Genomic DNA, 27,815 nt, shown 5'->3' with positions numbered 1-27,815 from the left:
TTTTCAGCCCATTTGGGCAAATAACACAGAACAGGACTGCTGGATTACACAGGAGTATGTTTGGTTAGTAAGGGGCTGCTGAGCTGTCTTGTACAGTGGCAGTGCCATTCTGCACTCCCTGGGGCAGGTGGCGAGCTGCTGCTGCTCCACATTGTCACCTACACATGGTGCCATCTGTGTTTTGGGTTCTGGTGTGTGGTGGTATCTTGCTTTAATCTGCAATTCCCTAATGACGAATGTGGTTAAGCATCTTTCACATACATCATGAACTAAGTATTTATGCCCCTCCGCCCCATCCCCAAATCCATATGCTGAAACCCTGATTCCCAATGAGGTGGGGCCATTGGGAGGTTCAGAAGAGGTGATGAAAGTAGGGCCCTCAGATGGGACTAGCGTCTTGATGAGAAAAGCAGACAGAAGCTCTCAGTTCTCTCTCTGCCATGTGAACACAAAGGGAGAAAGAAAAGGGCATCAGCCTGCAAGTCAGCAGGAGGGCTTCCCCTTCCCAGACTCCAAGGCTGTCAGGATACATACCTGTTGTCTGAGCCACTCAGGCTGCATAGTTTTTTATAGCAGCCCAAACCAACACAGGTTGGGGTACCGAAAGGTGGGGTGCTGCTTTAACAAACCGTGAAAAGACAAAAGCAGCTTTGGAACTAGGTAATGAGTAGAGGCTGGAGAAGAGCAGAGATGCATGCTAGAAATACGGGCATTAAGGGCAATTCTGGTGAGATCTCAGAGAGAAATGAGTAGAGTTAGTAAGCACCCGTCCGTCTACTTAAGAGAATGCATACATATCATGAGCAGAGTATTGGCAGGAATGCAGATGGAAAAGGCCCTTCAAGTGAGGTCTCAGAAATGAGAAACATGTTAACGGAGAAAAGCTGGTCCTTGTTATAAAGCAGCAAAGAACTTGGCTAAACTGTGGTCTGGTGTTGTGGAGGGCAGAATTTAGGAGGGATGAAACTGGATTATTTAGTTAGAAGATTTCTAAGCAAGGGCTGAAGGAGTGGCTCGGTTAAATCTGGCTGCTTATAGTAAAAAAAAGAAAGAAAGAAATGGAAGCAGTAATAACGTTAAGCAAACAGGGACCAAAACTTAAAAATCTGGAAAATTCTCAAGTCTATTCATACTGCAAAACCAAGAAAGCATCTTCTGAAGAGAATACTAAGGGTGTGCGCTAAACAACCATTTGATAGAGATTCATGCGGGTGTGAATCAGGGACCCAATCAGCCATTCTAGCAGAAACACTGACAGTGTGAACTGTCGAGGGGAGAGAAGAGCCGGGGGACTTCCTAGACCCTGCAGGACAGGACCACAGAGCCACCTGGCGGCAAACACGCACTATTCCTTGAGACAAGGGAAGAAGGACCCCAAAGCTGATTCAGAGACCATTCGGGCTGCATCCTCAATTCAAAGAAGGAAGGTTCAACCAGCCAGATGGGCGCAGCCAAAGCCTTGGGGCAGAACTGCCAGCCCCGTGGGTCCTGAAGGCAAAGCATCAAACCAGTGGATTATTCTCAAGTCTTAACATCTAACGGTGTTTGCCTTGCAAGGTTCTGGAGACTTGCTTGGAACTCATCACCCCTTTTTTCTTTCATTTTCTCCTTTCAAATGGCAATGCCAGGTATCTAGGCAGCCGTGAGTGGCCCGCCCCATCCTGGACAAGGACCTCCCCCTCTCCACCTGCCCTCTTTATCACCGGATGGCAGAACATGCCCCAAACCCCTCCTGTTTATGGTTCAGTCTCCTGCCTTATCAGGGACAAACAAGATGTGAGAAGCCCAGTGGGGCTCCAGACCACCAACACAGGCTGGCCTCAGGCACACTAAGACCCAGAAGGTGTCAGGGAGCCACCTCAGGGTTCATTATACAGTAGGTAGAAGTTGACACTGCAGTTTTCCACGCCCCCCAGGAAGAAGGTTATAGAACCCAAAATTGTCAATCACAATCAACATGTCAATTTATGATGTAAGAGACAGGGAGGGACTTTCCACCAATTAAAAAACCAACCCTACCCCTCACAGCAGGGCTGTTTTATGGTTTCCAGACAGCATGTCTCCACCCCCTCCACAGTGTACTTTCCCTTTGCTTAATAAGCTCCTGCCAGGTAAGACTGCCCCAAGTCTGTCTCTTGACTGAATTCTTTCCTTTGAGAAGACAAGGGTGGAGAAAACACAGTGCACTTGAACAGGAAGAGGAACGTCTTACCCAGTCTGTTCTTCCATTGTATTTGGAAGCACACAACTTATCTGGTTCCATTGGTTCACAGCTGGAAAGAAATTTTGCCTCAGGATGACTGTACCTGGAGTCTCACCCATATGTGACTTAAATATTTAGATGAGACTTCATAGAGCTGATGCCGGAACAAGCTGAGGCTCTCTGGGCTGCTGATACGGGATGAGAGTGCCCTGCAAGTGAGAGAGCTGTGATTTGAGAAGCACAGGGGTGGGATGGAAGGTATGGACTGAGTGTTTGTGTCCCCCCCAAATTCACATGTTGAAACCCTAACCCAGGAGGCGATGGCATCTGGAGGTGGGCCTTTGGGAGGTGATCAGGGTCACATGAGGTCATGGTGGTGGGGAGGGAGGAGGTGGGGAGAGGGAAACAGGGAGGGGAAGGGAGGGAGGGGAAGGGGAAGGAAGGGGGAAGGGGAGGGGAGGGGGGAGGGGCTCCACAATGGGATTAGTTTTTCAAAAACGAGGAAGAGAGTTCTTTCTCTTTCTACCATGGTAAGGGCAGAGCAAGAAGGTGGCCATCTGTAAGCCAAGACAAGAGTCCTGACTAGGAACTAAATCCACCAACACCAGGACGGTGGATTGCCTGCCTCAGGGAAGATGAAGAGTGAGTCTGTGCTGTGTAAGCCGCCTGGTTTGTGGCATCTGGTCACAGCAGCCAAGCTAAGATACCACATACCTTCTCCGGTCAGGTGGCTCTTGAGGCCATCCTGCCTAAAGCAATCTACAGATTCAATGCAATCCCTATGAAAATACCAACAGCATTCTTCAACAAACTAGAGCAAATAGTTCTAAAATTCATATGGAGGTACAAAAGACCCCAAATAGCCAAAGCAATTCTGAGAAGGAAGAATAAAGCAGGGGGGATTACGCTCCCGACTTCAAGCTCTACTACAAAGCCACAGTGATCTAGACAATTTGGTACTGGCACAAGAGCAGAACCATAGACCAATGGAACAGACTAGAGAGTCCGAATATAAACCCAAGCATATATGGTCAATTAATATACAATAAAGGAGCCATGGACATACAATGGGAAAATGACAGTCTCTTCAACAACTGGTGCTGGCAAAACTGGACAGCTTCATGTAAGAGGATGAAACTGGATTATTGTCTAACCCCATACACAAAAGTAAACTCACAATGGATCAAAGACCTGAAGGTAAGTCATAAAACCATAACTTCTTTCACTCTTAGAAAAAAACACAGGCAAAAATCTCCTAAATATAAACATGAACAACTTTTTCCTGAACACATCTCCTCGGGCAAGGGAAACAAAAGCAAAAATGAGCAAATGGGACGACATCAAGCTAAAAAAGCTTCTGTACAGCAAAGGACACCATCAGAAGAACAAAAAGGCATCCTACAGTATGGGAGAATATATTTGTAAAAAAATATATTTGTAAATATATTGAAAATATATATTCAAAATATATAAAGAACTCACACACAACAACAACCAAAAAGCAAATAACCCAATTAAAAAATGGGCGGAGGATATGAAGAGACAATTCTCCAAAGAAGAAATTCAGATGGCCAAAAGGCACATGAAAAGATGCTCCACATCGCTAATTATCAGGGAAATGCAAATAAAACCACAATGAGATATCACCTCACACTAGTTAGGATGGCCAGCATCGAAAAGACTAAGAACAAATGCTGGTGAGAACGTGGAGAAAGGGGAACCCTCCTACACTGCTGGCAGGAATGTAAACTAGTTCAATCTTTGTGGAAAGCAATATGGAGGTTCCTCAAAGAACTAAAAATAGAAATTCCATTTGACCCAGGAATTCCACTCCTAGGAATTTACCCAAAGAAAACAAGTTCTAAGATTCAAAAACACATATGCAGCAACAGCTGGTACTAGGCTAGAACCAAGGATTTCTAACTCCCCATTGCCCTCTAGAGACTAGCTCATCAAAGACAGCACATGAATACAAAGAGAACTACCATAAATGCTAACTGCCAACCTTCATGGTAATGAGAACAATAAGCACAAGAGGACCAGGACTTTCTGGCTGAGAAGAAAAGAGGATTTGAACTGAACCATTAAAAAATAAGATGGAATAGAGAAAAAGGAGGGCATATGGAGAAGCAAGGAAGAGAGCCCAGGTCCATTCAAGGACCAGGAGCATGAACACTATGGGTTTGTGGAGTTTTCCCGCTGAAAGGAAAGAGGCAATGCTAAGAAGGCAGACTGGAGCCATAATAACACTAGGTTTTACTGGCTATTGTATATTGCAGGAACAGTAAATGCCAGGCAGTGTAAGCATGTAATACATACCCATCTCAGTAAAAGGCATAATAGTCCTGCTACGTTTGCTTTTATTTATTTTACTTATTTTAACGAAGGACAGTGCCATTAGGAAGGTTTGATAGTTTTTCTAAGATCACCCAGCTAGTAATTGGGAGCAAGAATTTGAACTCATCTTTGCCTTTCTCCAACATCTATGTTCTTTCCACCACAGTATGCCTTCTCACAGAAGGGACATGTCAACCTTCCTGATGTACAAACTTGGGACCTTCAGACTATAAGATTAAAGAAACACCTCTGGGAGGTAACTGTAACTTGTTTTTATTGTTACTAAGTCACCCAGTATCCAAACACATTTGCACAGTGTTGCAGAATTTGCCATTTTGAGAGTTTGGGAAGGAGGCAGGCTTCTATCTTCCACACTGAAGCCAAAGGGGTTAAAGAGTCCCTCCTCTCCCCAGCCCCAGGCAGCCAGTATAAAAACATTCAATCTGGATCAATTCCAATTACGTCCAGATGGCTCAATGTCCATGGACATCACTGAGTCTTGGGAGACAGGAGAGTGGGTGTGATGACTGGCAGACACGGTAGTCATCTAACGGGAGAACTCAGTGGCACCTGCCGCATCTGAACCCGTTTGTGCTCCCACATCTCCTGCCAGTCTCCAAACCTGATTCTCTGGACTTCCTGACCATCTGTACGGGAGCTACTCCAGCGCCCTCTAATGAACTCCCCTCCTGTGTAAGCTGCCCACAGATGGCTGCTGCTGACACAAAGTCCCAGAAAGCTTTTACCCCTGACTGTTAAAAATATCCCACCAGACTGGAGAGACTTTTAAGGAAGCTAACATAATCAAGTATTTGTACAGGAACAGATTTAAAAAGAGTCTAGGAAATGAGACTTTCATTTCTGCCTGTCCCAACATGAAGGAATTATTCATTAACTTCATATTTACTAAGTGCCTGTATATTCCAAGCAATGGGAACTTAGTCCACTACTGGACCTCAAGGAGCTCAGTGTCTAATACAGAAAAAAGTCATTAAAAAGGAATGATGTTTTGATAAAAGTACAGGTACTATGGAAACACAAGCTAATCCAGTGGTCAGAAAATTTCTCCCTGAGGGCTGGCGAGGGGATGTTACTGACAAGGAGACAGCACCAAGAGGGCCTGTATCATTATTGAGGCTTAGCACATGAACAAACCCAAAAGATCTATGAATTCAGGACATAAAATAAAGCACTGAGTTAGAGATGAAGATCTAAGAATCAACCAAAGGTTCTTCAGGTAAGACACCTAATTTTTCTACAGTGCCCATTAATAAAACAATTGGCCATCAGCAATAAGGAAAATTAAGGTCTTGGAAAACAGAAAAGTGGAATTAGATTGCAGAGTAGCCGCTACAGCAGCAGCTCTTGCGACTTGGAGCCCATGTAAGGTGGAGCAGCGCAGCTCTGTAGCCCAGGTGACAGAACGCGGACAGAGCCGAGAGAGCCATTCCGGCACGACTCTAAAATCCCTAGTCGTGCAGCGGCGAAAGCTTCAGTAGAAGCCGTGGCCCAGACCCTGGCACACCCAGGAGGTGCAGCAAGAAAGCCCGGACAGGAGCCTCCCAAATGACCTCACCCTGGCTTCACGACATCTGCAATGACTCCATTTCCATGCAAAGTCCCATTCATGAGAACCTGGAGTGAGGATTTCGTCGTATCTTTTTGGGAAATGATTCAGTCCATAACAGCGACAGAATGTCTAGCTCCAAAGCTGCTGCTCCTGCCCCATCAGACGGCACTGCCGCCTCCACAGTCTTGAGTAACATGCACACAGGGTAACTCAGAAAGATGTAAATAACTTAGAAGCCATTATATTTTAAAATAGTTGGTGCCAATCATGCATGTGCTGATGTTTTAAACAGTATTACCAAATCTTCGTTATTTTTTATCTGAAATAAAGATTTAAAGACAACTTTGTTTTGATAGGTAAATATCATCCCAGGACCACCTTACCTCTTAAGAGTTTGAAATAGAATTCTGTAATATAAATTTCAGATACAAAGTTTCCTATATGACATTTAACTTACTTCCAACAAACAAAAAAATTCCAACATCAAGTTTCAGTTGACACCTTAAAAGTCTTACTAAGGTATCAAGTTTATAAAAACTGCCTAGGACAGAACTGATGGTAAGGGCTTTGCTAATTATGCTCCAGTCTATATGATAGTGTACATCAAAGGAACAGCTAAGGAATTATTCTGAAAAAAGAGGGGCTTTCTATTTTGAGGACATATATGGTCATTTCTACAAAAGAAACATTATTTTTGTATGGTCATATAACCGATGGTCACACAGTTGGGACTTTTGCCCTTTTCTCCACTGCTACTTCCTGACAATAACCTCATCCTGCCTTATATCACATGTCATCCATGACACGACCTCTCCAAATTGTCACTGGCTCATCTCCACCCCCAGCCCGTTTTATATTCCCAGATGTACTCACCTGGTTGACTTTCTTCCTTCCCACTTAAAACTCTTATCATCTCTCTATATATATTTCAAATCCATGGTGATCTTTTGAAAATTAAGCCATACATATATGATTTCTTAATCATTTTTAGTTATGCTTCACTAAAAACTTGATTTTCAAAAAAATCAAGTGGTGGTTTACTGAGTCCCATAATCTCACACCCAACTGCGGCCTTTTGATATCTGTAAGTGGTACTACCATTGTCCCAAGATTTCAAACTCAAAATCTGGTCATCAACTTTGTCATTTGTTCCCAAATTCTGCCAATTTTCCTTCAGCAAATACTTAGTATCCTTGATTTTGTCTCTGCTTCCACTACAGCTCAAACTTTGAGACCTGTTCAAAAGGGAAACGTAGGCCCACCATGCAGTCCCTTCTCCTAGGCCAAGTCACCCAACTGGGATTAATGTCCAACCCAGAGGCAGTTTCAGCCTCTTCCGCCAGTGGGATTTTCAGTCAGTCTGGGACTTGCTGGTGAGGCCATCTGCCCAAGACACCGCCCCTCCCAAGGAAGGGAGACCGCACTTGAAACAGTCCCTAAGCTCTTTTGCTAATGACTTTTTGCACCAGCCCTTTGTCTATAAAAACCTTCCATTTTGTACAACTCCTCATGAACTGATTCATAAACCAATTAGATCTTCAAATCTGCTTGACTGGATTTTGTTTTTTAACAGACCTCATGCCAGTTTTTTAAAAGGAAAAAAAAGTACACTTTATCTTTTTAAAAACCAAGTAAAAACTAGTCATTTCTACAAATTTTTTTCAAAATGAAATGTAATCATAGTATAATATGTGACCTGGGAGCTTAGAACAATAGCTAACTTACTTCATATATTGATGAACAATTATTAGATGTTATAAATGTCACATAATTGTTCTTACATTTTTATTAATTTAAAATCTTTCATTGTAGCCTATCAAAGAAAATTACATTCTAGAGTAAGGGATGTGAACATTATCCTAAATGCTAAAGGAAGCCATACAAAAAATTTTAAACAAGAGATTGAAATATTCAGACTAGCCTTTTAAAAAGATCACTTAGGCAGTAATGTGCAGAAAGACTGGAAAAAAAGCCAGATTAGAAGCAAAGAAGACAGAACACCACTGCCATAATCCAGGTGAGACATGTTGAAAACATAAACTAAGAAAAGGGCAGTGGAAAAAGATTCAAAAAGCATACAGAAAACAGAATCTGTAGAACTTAATACCTAGAATCAGGATGATGACAAGTTTTGGTTGATTTCCGAGGTTACTGGCTTGAAAAGCCATGTGGGTGGTGTTGCCATTCACTCTAAGACAGGTCTCCTAGCCCTGGGTCCGCACAGCTGCCGTGAAGGTCAGCCCTCAGTCCTCCCTGACACCAACTATGGGGAGCAGCCCTGGGCGTGGCTGTTCACACACTGTTCCCTGAAACCCCACACCCCTGGCTCTTCTCCTACCTCAACTGCTGCTGCTTTCAGCCTCCTTTGCTGGTTCCTTCCCATCTCCCCACCCTCTATAAACACTGAGTGACTCAGGGCTGTCTTCTCACTTTTCTTTGACCTACAATCACTCCCTTGACCTCATTCCATCTTACATCTTTACATACCATCTATGCTTACTAACTCTCAGAATGTATAACTCCCGTCTCAAGCTTCCCCTTAGACTCTCATATATTCAGCTGCTTAACAGGGATGTCTAAAAGACACCACACCCCAACAGGGCACAACCGACTCCATTTGGCTTCTTATCCCCCAGCCCCCACTGCCACACCACCACACCACCACTCTCTGCAGCCTTCCACACCTTCATTACTTCCAACTCTATCCTTCCAATGCAGACCAAGGATCTCACACTGCACACACTTGCTACAGCAGTAAATTCTATTAGTTCTAATATATGTACCCTAAATCTAACTGCTTTTCACAGAGACCACTCTACAATGATGCCATCTTCTCCTGCCTTAGTGACTGCGAAGCCCCCAAGCCGGCTTCCCCACGCCTCCCTCCTCTTGTGCCCCCGGCCGCCTTCTCTACCTCGGCCAGGGACTCTTACCAAAGAAAGACCATGCCACCTATTGTGTAAAGCTTCCCGTGACACTGGGTACAGAAGCCAAACCTACAGCAGCCCTGTGGTGTATGCCCATGACTTTATCTCCCTAACTTAACGTTCACTTCACTTCTCACTGCTCCGGCCACATGGTAACAGAATAAAGACCACATTTCCCAACTTCCCTCATAGCCAGTGTGGCCTTGTTACTAAGTGGTATGTAGCAGCTTCAAAAAACCATCTTTAAAAGGCCTTTATCCCTTTGCTCTTCATCACTTTTCCACACTGCTGCCTGGAAAAGAATGTGACAAAGAGAACTCTAGCCTCTCTATTCAGGACTGTGAGCATTGGAGCCAAGCTCTCAGAACTTCAGAGCAGGAAACGAGAGTGAGGACCGAGAAAAACAGTGTCCAGGAAGGGTAGTGCTAAGGGACCTCACCTGAGAATGATCCCAATCAATCGCTGCTTAGCCCAGTCCTGGTGTACGCACTGGGTCAGTCCCGTCACTTCCCCAGTTTAGTACTCATTAGCAAATACCCAAGTCTATCGGCGCCTGGCTGCATCAGCTTACGTGTCCTTACATCTGTTTTCTCCATATACCTTTTGATTTTCTGCCACTACATCTTTGCCCTTAATCTCCTTTCTTGGAATGCTTCCAACTTCCCCTTTTATTCTTCAAGTTCTAGTTCAAAGCCCACTCCCACCACAAAGCTTTCCATGATTATTAGATGTGACTTTGTCTTCTTTTGAACTAAGGCGTATTCTGTTTGTGCCACTCACCTGGCAATACTAGTGTCCCCTTTACATTTCTCTCTCATCTTCTCAAGAAAATTCCAGGCTCCTTAAGAGCAATCTGCTTGAGTAAAAAATTTTAAAAGGCCCCATCTGCAATCATTTTTCTCCCCCACACTACACTCTGAGCAGCACTTTGCATACAGAATGGTCAATGTTAAAACTTGATAAATTTAACTCAGTCTATGAGATTTTACCATTAAAAAACCACTATATCCTTTATCAGCTAAAATCCAAGAGTAGCCTGACCTAATGTCCAGATTGTAATAAAACCCGTGGGAATAAAAACAAGTTTGTAAACAGAGGAGTGCGTATATCTCTTCAAAGTACTGATTTTATTTCCTTTGGATACAGGCCCGGTAGTGGGACTGCTGGATTGTATAGCAGTTCTACTTTTTAATTTCTTGAGGAACTTCCATACTGTTTTCTCTAATAGCTTGTTGGGGAGGAAAAATACCCCTCTAACTTTCAAGGTTCTTCTAGCTGTTCTAAGAATCAAATTGACACAAGACAGATTTAACAGGAGAAAAAAAAAAATTAATCACATGCACAAGGAGGGCTGTGGGTAAAACTGCAATTATTTCCAGAATCTCTCGCCTGGCCTTAGTGTATCTCCATACCAATAGGGGTTTCCAAGGGGTGCAGAGAAGTAGTGCGGGGAGGGCACCTCTACCACGGGAGATTTATTCCTTGGGGAGGAGGGTCAGAGCGAACCTCCAGCGCTGTTTCTCCAGTTACTTTAACTCAAAGTAATCAACAGGCCGTGGTGTTACAGCAGCCTGCCCTGGTCCTACGGGCTGCACCAGTTTACATCCCACAAGGGTTCCCTTCCTCTTCTCTGCATCCTCACCAACGCTGCTTACTCAGGCCTTCTTGTTAAGACAGTAGATCTCAAATAATTCTCACAATACCAAAAAAAAAGTAGCTATGGGAGGTGACAGATGTGGTTAATTCACTTGATTATGGTGATCATTAAATTATATATATATATATAAAATCGTCCTATTGAACATCTTAAATACAAGTTTTATTTGTCAATTACACTTCAGTAAAGGTAGGACAAAAAAAGTTTACACTAAACATAATAGTTTAGAACTTATCCTGGGAAGAGTCTACCAGGTGGGAGAGGAACTACAGTTCCCTTGCATTTAAAAATTAATGCTTATTAAATGTCAAAAGCATAAAGCCCAGAGCAGGATATAATGATAAACTGGAGACTGGCCCAGAAGCTTCAATGCAAAACCCAAGCACCAGAGGCTAAACAGAAGAACAGACGTAATGACCAGGTCAGATGGAGAGTTACCACGTTTCTCAGCTTTGTTTTGCTACCAATGTAACTGTTCCCCTAAATCAAACTGGCACTTCTCGTTAGCAATTCTAAAGGTACATCCTATTCCAAAGACACAGACTGAACTTACTGTGGTGGGAAAGAAGGAATTTGAAGGACATGCCATTTTACCCTGTATAAGGAGGACTGGAAAACTGCCATTTCTGATTGTAAATCTGCCTTAAAAGAAATCAATGTAAGACCTAAACAGGTCACTCAACAAAATGCTGAGTAACAAGATAAATAATTTTCAGCATTAATTAGATTAAGTTTAAAAAACAGCATTTTAGGTACCCCTTTGAATGATCATTCCATCCTAAAGTATTTATCAGATTCCTTCCAAGAGGCCCTAACGAAGACAAAAGATAACCAAAGGAAAAATTTCAAAGGTAATTTCCTTTAGGTTGCTTAAATTTTACCTGTGACAAATAAATGAAGAATAATATTACCTGAGCCAATATTAATGGCATGCTTAGCTAATGTATTTTATATCTATTAAATTTGTACAAGGAAGATGGAACACAAGCAATTACCAGGGCTCACTGTACCTGTCCTTGAAAGATTATTGAGGATTAGAATGTATACATTAGACACCACTATTTCTGTTACATAGGCTAGTATTTTTTTGTTCAAATTTAGTTTAAATTATTTTTAACTAATTTGCTAGTATGTTTCTTTACAACTGTAAGTCAAAGGCAGGAAATTCTTTAATGTAAAGGTCCAGAAAGTACTTTAAGTGCTGCAAACCAAGAGGCAAGACTGAGGATACTATGTAGCTTCTTTTATGTAACAAGAGAGAAAACAAATCTGCATAAATTTTTATCGATCAAGTTCAAAATATGATAATAGCATATAATTTTTTGGTATTACAGGTCTAACAAGAACGGAATTATTTTGGGGGGATAACATTTTGTATAGTTAGGGTTCACAGTGTTCCCGATTATCAAATAATTACAAATATCTATCTATAAAACCATTCTCAGTTCCTGAGCCTTACAAAATGGTCTGGCCAGCCTTCATTTCTTTGCCATGCCTTTACTCTAAGCACTAAAGTTACTTGAGAAACATACACTAACACCACAAACCTCTTAATTTCCAATAGTCAATTTCTAAGCAACAGCAATTCATCTGAATATTATACATAAAGTGCCTGGTCTTTTAACAATCATTTCTACAAAGCAACTTTAGTTAAGTAAGTATAAACAAAAAATACTAAATCAAGAGGAGAAATTTAATCCTCTTAAAAACCTTAGACTCTAAGAATCCAAGTTACACAGGAGTAAAAACAAGAGATAAAAAATAATTTTATCAGAAACTAGGGAAAGAGAAAATAACCAGGCAGTAAATGAGCCAATAAAGTGAAGAAGAGAGAGTTGTGCTTTCTCTATCAAATGCGTCGCAGCGGGGGGAATCCATGAAGATGTACTTGACCACTAAGTAAATGTTTAGTTTTTAAAATTACTCTGAATAACATCCTCATCCAATTCTAACCATTAACTTAAAACTATGCCACTGCACACTGGTTAAATGCCCTTACAGAAATTAAGATTACCTCACTCTTTTCAACTAAGTGTTAATTAACAAATATATCGGCCTCACCAACAAGGGCCCTAGGCTGGGAAAACATGCCTGACTCCTTTAACTGTCAAATTAAAGGAGATACTAATTCCTCATTGCTAATAATAAATGATAACATTAAGCCTTAGTGCTAAATGATATCAAATATATATTTTATGAATGACAAAATTTACAATTTTAGCTTTCTTATAACCTCATCTTATTAAATGATGGAGAAACCTAAAACCCAACTAAACGAGATTATAAACCTAATGGGGTGAAGGGAGAACATACCGCCAAATAACCACTAACATTTTTAAATACCTTTTTTACACTCTTTTCAGGAGAGTCCGACGTACTTTACAAGAGTTGTAATTTTTAAGTGTGACATTTCTGGGAGAAAGGCAAAGACCCAAAGATTTTTGTACCTGAAGAGTATGGATTTCTCATCTTAGCATTTTAAGCTACATTGACTGCAAAAGCATTCTTACCTGACGAGTCTCCTTTGGCCTACTAATTTGATGTAATACAGCAATGGAAGTTCGTAAAATTTTCAAAAATGAGGAAAAAAGCTAAGAGATGTGAGCAACTTATATATACAATATGAAGTGAACATTGGCAAGAACTTTTCATTACCCGCTTACTTTTAATAACCCTCAACATACGTTCAATCAAACTGGCTAACGAAGGAAGGAGAGCAGGCAGAAACAAGCATGTTTTTTGGGAAAGGTTCTTCTAGTAACTCCAGACCCAGTTCAGAACCAGAAGTCCATATATTTAACAGCCAAATTTTTTTTTTAATTTCTATTTGGTGGAAAATTCTTAATCGTTCTTAATTTTCATTTCCTCTGGTTCCAACGATGATACAGTATGAACATGCAGCATTTTAAAAATCACATTAAGGCTGGAAGTCATTAAATTTTTTATTAAACAGCATCTTGAAAGATCATCTAGTCTGAATATTTTGTTCATCAACTAAAAAAACTGAGACTCAAAAATATGTCTAGGTTCAAAAGTCTCGAGAGTAACAGAGCTGAGACTTCACCTCTAATGCCTGGCTCTTCACTTTAGCGCCCTTTCAACCAGACCATACGCAACAGCCTCCTCAGGAAGTTTGCAAGTAGTGAGAACTATTTAAGAAACTTCCACTTCAACAACTACTTACTGTGAAGAACCTTACTTTATTTCAGAACCCAAAAGTTTTAAAGAGTAAAAATTTACTTTCATAGCATAGTAAATATTAACAGAAGTTGAGTTCTGATAATTTAGTAAATACCCATCATATAAAATTCCGTTACTGCTTACTGCTTTCATCTTAGCATCGTAAGTTTAAATAAAGTAATCAAGTACCTAATGTTGAATTATTTTCTCTTACTTAACTACTAACACTGCTGTAAGGATCCTAGAATACAGCAGAAGACTCAAAGGGAAATCAAGACATATAGGTTTCTTTCTCAATCTTACAATCCTCTTCCCAGCTTAGTAACAATCATCAGCCTCTGTCTCCATTTCTCATCTCCTGATTAGGGACGATTTATTGTACAAACAGCGCCAGCATCTTATCTGTACTATTCCTTATTTTCACATGTTAAGACAGCACTGTTTACGTGTTTTACAGGTAAGGAAACGGAGGCTTTTCTAAGAACCTGCCCTAGTTTGTAGCTGAGCTGGAGTGTAAACCCAGCCCTGCTCTACCCCACCTAGAGCCCACAGTCACCGCATTTCACCACTTTGTTCATATTCTGACATGTGATCCTAGTGTGATTAGCAGAACAGGAAGTACATTTGCAGGGCTTTTAGGGCAATAAAGCGGATAAAATACATGCTGAAAAAACATACTGTGACACTTTCTCTAGTTATTAAACTGAAAATGTATTTTGATTAAAGATTTTAAAACTTTACGATATATACTCTTATTAGAGTATTTATATAGAGTATATATATATATATATACTCTACGTATTAACGCAGAAGAGAGAGTGCTGTCAAATTAAAACATACGTTGACTTTGCTTTCAGAGGTATGTAAGTTAAAGTGTAAAACAGGTATCTTTATGCCTATTACAGCAGGTGAAAGAAAATTACTCCAAAAGCCCCATTAAATCACATAAACAAATATAAAAGTAATGGAATTAGAGGGAAAAAATGACATAACGTGTTACAGGAAATCAAAAGAACTTGATACCAGCTTCTGCCCTTTCGAACAGATAAAAACTGCCCCCAGATATACAAGAATAGTGGATGAGCAGATGTTTAATAAGGATATCTAGGCAAAGTATTTACATTTTAGTATCAACCTATCTTCGCTGCTGCTATTTCCGCTACTACGTAAGTCCACAAACTTCCCCAAGTTTCTCTGTCTTGTATCAGTAAAATGTCCAAGTAAACAGTGTGCAACCTATTCTCTTAGTGCGATTACTGACTCTTTTCGAAGTTTAAATTCGGGGGGGGGGGGCCGGGGGGGAACTAGGGCGAATACAGGGCATGGCTGTTAATAAACGCAGCCTAAAAGAAACACCGGAGTCCAGGTTTCAGGGCACCTTCTGCCAATGTCACGCCTTCCAACTACAGGCAAGCTCTCGGCTCCAAACCAAAGCGCCGTGCACGCCTCGGCCTCCTGTGCCAGCATCAGCCCTGGGGGTGCCCGGCGCCTTCCTCCCTGAGACCCGGTACCGCCGCGCGGCCCGGGTCGCTCCCCGACGACGGCCGCGGCTCTCGGCGCCCGAGGACCGTGCCCCGCGGGCAGCGCCACTCCGCCCGCGCCGAGCCTGCCGGGCTGCCTCCGGACCACGCCGCTGCCCGCTCCCCTCGCCTGCGCCCCGGGACCCGCGCGGACCCAGTGCGGGGCTTCACCCGACCCGCGGCCGGCACGAACCCTCCTGCCGCCTCCGGCCGCGCGGACCCCGATCCGAGTCCGGAAACCCGCCCTCCGCGCTCACCTCGATCTCGCGGATGTTGTTGGAGGTGACGAAGATGCCGATGCCGATGGGGATGAAGATGAGGCCGATGATGAAGAAGGTGGGGAGCACCGTGCCGGCCGTGAGGATGGGCTGCCAGGCCGGCAACCGCTGCTGTTTGAAGGCCGTGTTGTCCGGCCTGCGGCTCTTCGCGGCGCCCCCAGGGGCACCCGGGGGTCCGCCGTCCACCTCATCCTTCGCGTTGTAGTTCATCGCCATCGTCCCCCGCGGCGCGGCTCGGCGACGCTCAGGTGGACCGCCCGGGGGACCCGCCCGCTGACCGTGACGGAAGACGCGCAGGCGCCGCTGCCGCCCCCGCCCCCGCGGTGAGGGCGGAAGGGGCGGGACAGCCTCCCGCGGACGCCGGCCGACCGGAAGTGGCCGCCGGCTGGAGGGACGGAGGAAGGAGGGAAGGGGCTTAGGGGCCGGGGGAGGGGAAAAGAGAGGCGGGAGGAAAGGGGAGGGAAAAGGCGGGCGCACCTGGACCTTCGGCCCTGTAACGACAACGTGAGGGCCCAAGGCCTCGCGCGCGGAGCTACGTTAGCGCATGTGCGGCCTGTGCGAAGCGGCCAGCGCGCTTGCGCTATAGAAGCGCCTCCGCGGCGGTTGGCGAAGGTTCTGTTCGCGCAGCCGCAGCTCCGCGTCAGGGCGGCAGCGGTCGTCGGTCCAAGCGGGGCCTCTCCGCCTTGGCTCTGCAGATGACCCGGGGAGTGTCTGGTGGTTTCGACGCCAGGAGGGCTTCTGTTTTGACTCCATGCCGTCTGAAGGGATTCGGAGCGTTTAAAAGAACATGCCAGGGGAGCTTGAGCCTCGTGGGGTGGGCAGATTTGCTTGGGCGGTGAAGCCGTGCCTTCTCTAAAGTGAACCTCCACTCAAGGTGCAAATACGAACATGGAGTGACTGCACCGTGGGTGAAGTCAAAAACATATGGTGTGACTGGGTTTGCTCAGTCGTCTTGCCTCCGATGGGCTATTCTTACCTATTTTTCTTCAATTAATGGCCTTGGCGTATTTCCCTTTTCTGTGGCCTCCCTTCTCTTCTGTACGGTGATTCAGGTCTTCAGTAACGAGTGAAGCTTTTGATTATACTGTTGATAATCTAAAGCCTCAGTAAATGTTGGTATTATTGTAAAATGAGATACTCTGTAGGCATTTTGAAACTGCCAAGTGTTCGACGGCCTAAGGAAATAGTCCCGATATACAAAGTGTCAATCATGACACCAAGGCACAATTGGTAGGTAGGATAAAGCCCAGCTAAAAAGTAGTCTCTGTATTTTCCAAAATGTGTGCAGTAAGCAAGTTATATTGGTTAAAAAAGTCTTTTATATACAATCCACATTACTATTTATATCGGCATTTTTCATCATAGGCAGGAAAAGTTAATCATGATGCTTGCCCCATGTCTCCGCCCTATCTCACCTGCATTAGCTGGAGCAAGTCTCAAGGTCAGCCCAATGTGAAATGAACTCACATTACAAAGGGTGTTAACTCTGAGCACTTTCTGGTTCTCTGGCTCTATCTGATTCACTCCCTGAGTTCCTGGTGAGCCCCACCCTCTATTTATCCCGCTCACATTTGTCTTTCTGCCTAACAGTTAAACCTTTCAGAGAGCAAACCAAGGAAAGGGAAATGAGAAGTGTTTGGGCCTCATAATTTGCAATTGAATGTATTTTCAAAATGACTTGGAGAGTCTTAAGATGTGAGCCCATAGAATATTTTCTAGCACATAACTGAGTTCCTTAGTTCTGCTCTTATATGACATCCATTCTCTCGAATTCTTAGCACTGGTAACATAGGTTGGCCTATGTTTTGTTTTGATCTATGCAAATTTACTTTCAATCTCAGGCAAAAATGGAAAACTCTGATCTGTCACAGTTAATGGAGGAGTAACGGAGTCCTGTTTTGCTAAGTTCTGTTGGTCAGTAAAAATGTATATAACAATATCAGGTGTAATGCAGAAGTCTGCAGTATGAGGCAAGTTTTTCTCCCCCTTTCTGCCTATATCATCACACCCACTAAATGTGATAGTTCCTTACAACATTTGCTATTTCAGCCGTCAGGTAAATAGCCAATAATTTTGCATCAGCTTTTCTGTTGTTCTGGTGATCTGGTTGATAATGATATATTTATCTGCTAGCTTTTTCTTCAGTTTGGTTTGTTCATAAGAAAAATTGTTTAATGCCTTGTCACTTTTTCTTATTAAGATATTCCATTTTGACGCAAACATAGAAACGTAGAACTGAAAGCTTCCTTAGATTCTTGTCTAAGACTTACATTTTCAGATGAGGGTCAAATGGATGAATTGACTTTACCAGATGCCTTGCTGACCCCCCTCCAGCTCCTTTCCCTCTCCGGCACTCTGCCATCAGAATACGCTGCTTTACCCAGCTAACATTTTTGTCACCTCTGCATCATTTTCTCAGGGGACTTAGAATTTGGGATTTCCTTGGCCAAACGTTGTTTTATGATAGTCCTCATCAGGTAGTTTTTCATTTTATCTAATGAAGTAGAACTTTTAAGAAGAAAATGTTACTCAGCATTTCTGGGGCAACAAAAGAGATTGGTTGCTGTCACAGTCCACCCTCTTAGACCGTGGCTGCAGGAATGAAGCTTTCCCTGTGCGTGCATGCATATCAATGGTACAGTTAGACAACATTTGTATTGCTCAAATGAATGTTCATTTGCTAATTCCTGGTAAAAGGAGAATTTATGTGGCTAAATGACACTGACTGATGGTACAGGTCAACACAGTAAGTATACAATGAATGCATGAGCCCAAATATAAAAACAAATCCTCCCAAATGATAAAGCAGGTGCAAGCCCAAGAATCTGAAAAGGTGTATATACATAGCTTTTGGAGGGGGAGTTTTTTATAATAAGTTTTCATTTTTTAGTTCAGTTTCTGTGTTCAAGCACAGCATATCAAAGAATTCAGAGAGGACACCGAAACTGGTTTTTCCTATTTGGCCAAAGTGCCATGAAGATCTCCTGTGGGCATCTGAGTGCCGCCTTACCTGCATAGCTCCCTACCATTCTTAAGCTATTCCTTTCCCGTGTGAGTTAATGGTGGGTGGGAAGGCTGAAGAGAGCTGAGAAACCTGTCATAGTTTCTACCTACTGGAACTTCAGAAAAAATTCTTAGGGACTAGAAGTGGCCTGAATTTTTTTCGGTGGCTGGGTGGTATTTTTTCATGTTTATTTTTTAGAGGAAAACTTTTTTTTTCTATTCAGCTAATCATGGCAACTTTAGTAGGTAATGAGACAAGTTCGGTAGGGCTAAATAATAATTTTTAATTATCTGAGAGGATTTTTAGGAAAAGAATGATGTAGAATGTGTAAATTCTTATATTTATTACATCAGAAATTGATTCAAACTGATTTTGAAAAATTACTTCTTTAAAAGTTGACCTTTTCCTGATTTTTATGTGGTACATTTATTACACTTTTTCAGGCAGGCATTACAAAAAAATACTTTTGTTCTTATGCTGATTGTCTAATGAGCCTGAGACCATTGGTATTATGATTAAAGAGTTTGCAAGCTTCTGAATCGTTACATTAGGTAATGAGAAATACAGGTCAAAGAAGATATTTTAATGGCTAGTTTTAAGAGCAATGACACCAAAATTCATAGTATACAACCGAAGAACATTGATTTGGGAAGGAAGTAAGGTTTCATTTCTTATAATTCCATACTTGAAATGACAGAATGTAATTCTAATGAGACCTCAGACTTTGGACTTTCACTGTGTAGAATTTCTCGGTTGATTACATCCCATTTATAGATACCAATTATAGATAGAGTCTTCCCTTCAAATGTGATGTTGCCATCTTGGTTGACTGCCTTTTGACTTCTGTTACATGCATATGGTGAAATTATTTTTGAAAGGGGAGAAGTAGAAGAAGGAAGAGACTTTCTTTACTCTCTGAGAATTGAGAGATGCAGGAAAGTAGATCTTTAAAAATGTTTAATCCCTTAAAAATCATATGTTTAAACTATTTTTAGACCCACTTATACTTTTCTGTTCTTATAAACTCTAAGTTATTGGAAATCCAGGATGGAGGCGCTGTGGCAGGTGTTTTTCATTTCCGTTGACCCTTGAACAATGCGGGGCTTAGAGGGGCCAACCCAAGTCCACACTTTGACTCCTCAGAAACTTAACAATTGGCTGTTGTTAACTGGAAGCCTTACCAATAACTTAAACAGCCTATTAACAGATACTTTGTATGTCACATGTACAATACACTGAATTTTTACAATAAAGTAAGCAAGAGAATAGAAAATGTCTCTTCAAACTGTTGCCAACCTCCAAAACTTTTTCCAATATATTTGTTGAAAAAACAAATCCATGTATAAGTTGAAGCCTATGCTGTTTGAGGGTCCACTGTATTTGTTCTTTGAAACACTGGGGTCACTGTTACCTAGGAAGGCACTCATTTATTATACATAATAATAAATTACTGTTTATTTCTTTAAGATAACTCTAACGTATCTTGAAGGACAACTTTCACAAAATGGACTTAAATGATGATGTGAAACTCAACATTTATTGAGCCTGAGAAGTGAAACACTTTTTCTTACTCAATGGAACTAAATATTTATGACAGCGAAGACCATGGCCCCCGGGGCTTCCCTCTGACCATCACACTGTGAGGATGACACAGGAGTTCTGCAGATGCTCCCCATCATTTTTATCATCACTGAATCTTCTGGGAATAATCTGCATTCATTGTGTTGCTAAATCCAGTCAGCAACCCACCGCTCCCCGCTTCAGGCCCTGCTGCCTTTGCTAATTCCTCCTCATCCTTCAAGATTCAGGTCAGCAGCCAATTTGAGGAATCTTTCTTTGTCCCTCAGACTGTGCTAAAAGCTGTGCTCCGAGCTCAAGGCACCTTATATATACCTCTATCCTTGCACTGACCAGAGTATTGAAAAATACCTCTTTCTGTCTGTCTTTCCTATTAGAAACAAGCTTCTCAAGGTCAGAGACTCTTTTTATTCATTTCTGTTTCTCCAACATCTGGCAAAGTGCCTTGGACATGAGGGCACTCAATAAATCTTGATGAACTAACCTTACCTTCTCTCAGTGAACTCACATTTTCATGGGAAAGACCACTTACCAACAAGCAGTTGAAATGTGAAGAGGTCGTTGCCATACAAGGTGTGTGTGCAGTGGTCACTGGAGGCCCAGGAGGTCCCACAGCCCATCCTCTTCCTGACGTCACAGACTAAACTGTGAGGAAATGCGTCCTAAGGTCTGAGTGATATTCTGGTTCTCCACCAAAGAAATAAGAAATGGGATCAAAGTAGAGGAACACAGAGAAAGGTGAACCTTATACTACTCTTACTATGATTTGCAATACTGGCTCTCCTGGCTGATGGTTCTTTTTCTCAAGCAAGATCGCAGCAGGTCGTCACCCTGGAAATGAGATCTCGAGCATCCTCCGTTTCCGAGAGAGACCCAGGTCCTGCCTTTAAGAAGCATACAAACCGAGGGAACAGCTTTGTGCACCAAGGCTCCATACACACCAGAATGGGGTAAATGGACCGCTGAAGAGTAAGAAGAAAGTATCTTCTCGGAGATGCTATCTCTGAAAGGAATACTGGAAATAATGGCAGGGGAAACTAAAGTCGGACTGATTATCTTTTAAAAAGGAAGCCTGGGAACTCGAGGGAGCTGGGCTCCAACCATTCTCTGTAGATGGGGTTGCTGTGCCTGGAACCGTGCAGACAGGGAGCGTCGCCCCCGTTGGGGCCCAGTGTTGGGCATGCTTCATAGGCTCCGTGGAATATCATTAAATACAAACCTCAAAAGTAGACGCTAATGACATTCAGAGCAACAGAGGCAGAAACGATCACAGGGCACTGTGCCCTCCTGCTGACACGCGTGGGCCCGGGGACGTCGCTTCAGTTTCTCTGCACGAAGGAACATTCTAGTGCTCGGTAAAGGTGACTCTAGCCCAGAGCTCAAGGGAGCAATTCCATTTGAGCAAATATGGCACAAAGCCTGAGACCCCTTCTCCTGGGAAGTCATGAAATAAACAATGACTTCTGGCCAGCGCTCTTAAGCCATATTTGCTTCATGTGTACCAAAGGGCTGCACCCCTCCAAGAGGGGAGGCCACTGCGCTGTCTGTGGCAAGACCCCTAACATGCACAGCTTCCCTGTGGAAAGCATCTTCATGCAGACATCCTTGTCTGCCCTTTGATACGCTCAGTTTTAAACAACACACAGGCGAAGCCCGTTCCTTCATCTCCAATAAGGCAACGATAAGTTCGGATTGGCTATGGCCATGGCCCACCAGTTATAGCACAAGACTGACAAATAAAAGGGGTCAAAGCACCACGCCACCATCACCCGTCCCACTTTGCTGACCCCGCTACTCAGCTCCCTCTGCAAGAGCTGGGCTGGAGGTTGGGCTTCTGCGCTCCCGAGTAAGCTCCCTTCCGGCTGGGAGCAGAGGGCGTGGGCCGACAGCCCAACACCCGACACCGACCGGCGCGGCCGTGGTGAGGATAAGGGGGGGCAGGAAGCCCTGTGACCAGTTCCGTCCTTGCTGACCTGCAGCTTCCTTCTTACTAGAGAACCGAACTATGGTGTAACTCAGAGGAGAGCCGTCTCTCTTGGCCCCCGGCTTCTGCTTCTTCAGTGTAAAACACCTTATGTTTAACAAAGTATGAAACGCAGAACTGAAAACTATTTTAAATAAAAAGAAGGTGAAGGTTGAATATTCATTTTAGATTACTTTAATTTTATGAATATTCCAACTCAAAAAAGAATATTGCACATTGCTTTTATATCACAATTTCATTTTTCTCTCTGGTGAGATTTTGATAGACAAAGTTGACTTTGGAAATAACACAGAGAGAATGCCTTAATTGGCTACATGATTTCAATAACCTGTGAGGAACTGAAAGAAGGATATTACATTCATAGAAAAGACAAGTACATATGCATAAATTCACTCGGCTGTAGCAAAAACTGATAACTTCTTATGTACTCAGGAAACTTAAAGGAGACAAAAGTGAGAATGCTGCAAAAATAGACTCGAACTCCACGATTCATCAATGCAATTTTTGCTTGTGAAAATCCATTATACCTGCAAGACTTCTAAGAATATCTGACCACCCTGTAAACCTCTTAACGCTGGAGAAGCTAACATCTGATATTTTAAAAACAAAATCCAAGTAAATACAAGTCTGCACTGTTAGAAAAAAAAAAGAACACACAAAATCTGTGAATGGTAAGATAAAATTACCCCAATAACATAAACAAAAAAAAAAGAAAAGAAAAGCATCATGTTTTGGCACCTGTAAACATTTCTGTTCAAACTTGTGAATCTAAAGTTTTCCCCCAAGTAACAAACAGTTATCATCATGTAGTTACAGAGTAAATGCTGAAAATTTAAGAAAATAAAATGTCAGTGGTAACTAAACAAAGTCCTATGAAACTCTCCCAGTCCCTATGACTTTATCACACCAGTTTTTGTCATGTCTCCCGTCTGCTCCCCAGCTTGTTCAGCAGAGGCACAGCCTGGGCCGGGGCCCTGAGGGGGACACAGGCTTCGGGGGTCCACTGTGCTCTTCCCAGACTTACATTCTGCGTTTTTGTTATTTTTAGAAGTGTTCCCCGTCAAATTCATGAACACACCTAACTTTTGCTATGTTTTTTGTTCATTCCCAGGAAAGCTCAACCACAGACAAGGAGAACGGGCTGAAGCATATCGCACTGTCTGATGCACCCTCACTCGTGCTCTGCCATGGATTTTCAGAGGCTCTGAGACACTTTGGTAGTGTTGGGGCTCTTTCTTAACGTTTAAGCTAGATGTTCCACACCGTGAATATTTTCCTTTATGGTTCTCCTAAAACACAATTCGTTTTTCACATTTTTGTGAACATTCCAGGCATCTAACACTGGAATATTTACTCTGCTATATTCATGAAACCCTGGTATTTTATTAACTATTTGAAGAAAGGGTACCTGCAGAAAGGACCTTCAAAAAACACTTTTTTTATCAAAAAGAAAAGGGTAGAATAATGGATTAGTTCAACTACCATGCCTTAAACTGAAGATGCTGACTATATTTCAGAAAACATAATTATTCCATTCAAAAAAATTATTCTTATTCATACTGATGATTGGAGATTTACTCTGAATAAAAGATAAAGAAATTTTGTGAGTCTAGGATGGTGCCAGGATTGTGTGTGGGAGCAATTTTTTTCAATTGGATGTAGATATTGGGCTATAACCACTTATGATCTTGTTTATTCATTAGATAATGATATGGCTACTCTGTGATTTCCATTTTCTGTTTGTTTTTAACATTCTTTTATTTCAGAACAATTAATTTTTTAATTAATTTTTCTCATCTGTCACTCGGATTACATCTGGGTTTAAACAGAAGACTTAGTCATAGTTTGGGGAGGAAGAAACTGAGCATGCGTCAAAATGACTGCACCACCAAGTACCAAATTTCATTATAAATTCAGGAGAAATAAAAACTTCAGCTCCAAATATACATAAATTACTTGTGATAGTTTAAATAAGTCAAGTAGTATTTAAAGTCTTACCTTCTAGCCTTTCTACTATTAGTATAATAGGATCCCCACAAATTGAGGAAGTTATTTGCTACAAAGCCAACCTGTGATACGTCAGAATGTTTTTGCCATCAGAAGTATACACATTGGCCAACAGGGAACTTAACTGTGAGTCAGAAAAGATAACGACACTAAATAAAACCCTTTTACATTTGAAAATGCCATTACAGTTCAGAAACATCTTCAGAACACAAAACTTATAACAATTTTTTAACTCTTCACACGTACACTCCATAGTTTTCTTTACCAATAATCAAAAGCTCTGCAGGTTATGGGATGTGCTTATCATCATTCAAGCTAGGACAAGCCTACTGTAGCACTTCCTTACTTACAAAAATCAAAACTAATTTTATATAAAATACAGTTCTTTAATTTATAATACCTATTGAAGGGGACTTGAGAATTCCACAAAGTACACCTTAAAACATTCCAAAGTGACACAGTGGAGGAAATTCGACATTATTTTTTCTATTCTAGAGACTCAGTGCGGACTCCCCGCTATGGCCTCTAGGCCTGGTCACAACCTGCAAACTGAAGAAATGGGCCAACAGCATTGCTTGTGGGGTGTTAGCTGCCCTTCGGATGCTTTGAAGCCTTCTTTCCTGAATCTCGGTGACATGACAGGATCCAGGATTTCTGCATTTGGAAACTGATGTGTCAATTCCTCATTTTTCTTTAAAGCATCCTTTTAAAGACCTCATTGAAAATGTCTACATTAACAAAGTCTTTAAAAACCTCTACTGGGACTTAAAGAAGGCTTCAGATGCACATTCACACAGAGGCCTGAACTCGACAGCAGCTCTGACATGCAGATTTGAGGAGTGCATGTGTGCATTTTATCTTCAAAGAATATATTCTCCAACTTATCAGGGGCTAGGAAAATCTGTCTAAATCCTATCTACTGAGGGGAAAAAAAGTTATCTAGGGATTTCTCTTACCATTTTTTAAAAAGATGCTGATATTATCTAGGTCAGTTTTTGTTTTCAGGGTTTGGTTTGGGTAGATTGTGAAAAACATCAGTCAGGCACATATAAGCAAATAATGAAAACATAAATGTACTTGAACTCTCAGTCAAAGCTGTTCCTATAACCCGTGCTGGTTGAACCCCATACATCTCCTTTTGCTAATTCGTTCCATGTGAAAACCAGTTCCTCTGGGGTTTTTTGGCAGAGAACATCAGAAAGAGCAACGTTAGACACTGACTTTAAGTATTTGAAAGTAAACTCTTAAATCAGAGTTTGTTAGTGCTGAACCGTGACGCAAACTATGACTGCACGGAACAGCAGTAAACAACCTCTCCCAGAACCTCCTGCTTCGGTTTCACCTCTTGAATTTATCCTGGGAAATCCTTCAGAACTAACCAACGTACCAAAGGAAATAGTTACCATTTACCATTCTGAATGCACCAAAGTCAATACTTTGAAGAACCTACAGTGTATTCTACAGATATATGTGCCACAGACTATGAAAAAGGAAACACTTCAGGGAAAAAATCACATTACAAAGTGTATTAGAAAAATAAATTACATAGCATGTGCCCATGGACCTGAAAGCTTTGCTAAAGGAAATTTCTTTTAACACAAAGATTGAATCGCTCTGGCTATTTTCATATTATCAACAATGTCGTTTTCAGCTTTTAAATTATATCCTCAAAAAAAAAATCACTTAACGTAGAAAATTATTTCCAGTAGTGATCAGTAGCATGAAGCACCTCAGTGATGATGAGGCTGTAGAAATGCTATCCATTCAACAGGGATTCAGAAGAAGTACACACACCCCGTTTGGGCTTGGTTTACCAGTTCATCGGGAGTTCATACGCAACTGGTGAATGATGATGCTTTCTATAAAGAGAAGAAAGACATGACATTTTTAATTAAACTGAAACTCAGATGAGTAGTTTCTGTGAGGATCAATACCACATCATTTCACGAAAGACCATACATGTTAAACAAAACGAAAACAGGTACATGAGCCCAATGGCTTCTCCTGCAGCTCTTTACTATCATTGGGTGACTTCCTTATGCATATACGTTTTACTGCAAACATTCTTAAAGCCTTTTATCAACCACGCCTAATATTCTAGCAATCTACTGTGCCCAAGGGAAGAACTGAACACAAAGATAGTAATTACTCTAGAGTCCCCATGGTGGGGAACTAGACTATATCCCAGAAGTAACTTTATTTTCCCAGCCAGGCTCTTTCTGTTCTGAACAGCTTTTACATCCTTTTAATTTTTTTATGTGTGTGAATTTGAGTTTTAATAAGGAAACAGTCATTATTTATACCTAAGATGTCACAAAACACCTATGACTCATGTTTGCCACTGCCTGCTGCTTGTTGCATAATTCTGTGTATGCTTTTAAATCTAAATTCATTCTTATAAGAGTAAACAAAAAATAGATGGAGACACTGATTAGAATAGTACCAGCCCCATTAGAGATGTGTGATACTTATATTTACCCAATAGATTCCGCTCAACCTTAATGCCTGCATGCACATGAATCATTTCTTCCATTCTAGCACTCAAGTACTATTTACCAAGGCTCACCAGGTGCCCATCACTGGGCCATGTACAGAACTAGACTGCTGTGCAGAAGGAGAGTCCTGCCATTGCTGAGATTATAAGAGTGGAGGGCCCGAATAGCTAAAGCAATCCTGAGAAGGAAGAATAAAGTTGGGGGGGATCTCACTCCCCAACTTCAAGCTCTACTACAAAGCCACAGTAATCAAGACAACTTGGTACTGGCACAAGAACAGAGCCACAGACCAATGGAACAGAATAGAGACTCCAAACATTAACCCAAACATATATGGTCAACTAATATTCGATAAAGGGGCCATGGACATACAATGGGGAAATGACAGTCTCTTCAACAGATGGTGCTGGCAAAACTGGACAGATACATGTAAGAGAATGAAACTGGATCACTGTCTAACCCCATACACAAAAGTAAATTCGAAATGGATCAAAGACTTGAATGTAAGTCATGAAACCATAAAACTCTTAGAAAAAAACATAGGCAAAAATCTCTTAGACATAAACATGAGTGACCTCTTCTTGAACATATCTCCCCGGGCAAGGGAAACAAATGCAAAAATGAACAAGTGGGACTATATCAAGCTGAAAAGCTTCTGTACAGCAAGGACACCATGAATAGAACAAAAGGTACCCTACAGATGGGAGAATATATTCATAAATGACAGATCCGATAAAGGGTTGACATCCAAAATATATAAAGAGCTCACACACGTCAACAAACAAAAAGCAAATAATCCAGTTAAAAAATGAACAGAGGAGCTGAATAGACAATTCTCTAAAGAAGAAATTCAGATGGCCAACAGACACATGAAAAGATGCTCCACATCACTTGTCATCAGAGAAATGCAAATCAAAACCACAACGAGATACACCTCACACCAGTAAGGATGACTACCACCCAAAAGACAAACAACAACAAATGTTGGCGAGGCTGTGGAGAAAGGGGAACCCTCCTACACTGCTGGTGGGAATGTAAATTAGTTCAACCATTGTGGAAAGCAGTATGGAGGTTC

General features: G+C 41.9%; 2 protein-coding genes across 3 annotated transcripts in view; both read right to left on the bottom strand.

Annotated features, from left to right (window-relative positions):
- TMEM30A (transmembrane protein 30A) overlaps nt 1-16,004 on the bottom strand; it is a 30,924-nt gene extending 14,920 nt beyond the window's left edge. The window contains exon 1 of the mRNA XM_036916186.2: nt 15,652-16,004. Within this exon, the coding sequence (XP_036772081.1) occupies nt 15,652-15,888 (237 nt within the window). The 5' untranslated portion in view covers nt 15,889-16,004. The remainder of the gene's footprint in view (nt 1-15,651) is intronic.
- Nucleotides 16,005-19,238: 3,234 nt separating this feature from the next.
- FILIP1 (filamin A interacting protein 1) overlaps nt 19,239-27,815 on the bottom strand; it is a 156,018-nt gene continuing 147,441 nt past the window's right edge. For both annotated transcript variants that reach the window (XM_036916181.2, XM_057494330.1), the window contains exon 7: nt 19,239-26,104. Coding sequence is in view for 1 of the 2 variants with exons in the window: in XM_057494330.1 (XP_057350313.1) it covers nt 26,064-26,104 (41 nt within the window). In the remaining variant the exon portion in view is untranslated. The remainder of the gene's footprint in view (nt 26,105-27,815) is intronic.

This window comes from Manis pentadactyla, chromosome 16 (assembly GCF_030020395.1).
Source record: "Manis pentadactyla isolate mManPen7 chromosome 16, mManPen7.hap1, whole genome shotgun sequence".
Classification (NCBI taxonomy): Eukaryota; Metazoa; Chordata; class Mammalia; order Pholidota; family Manidae; genus Manis; species Manis pentadactyla.
The sequence above is the reverse complement of the archived record's forward strand: the minus strand, read 5'-3'. Positions and strand labels throughout refer to the sequence as shown.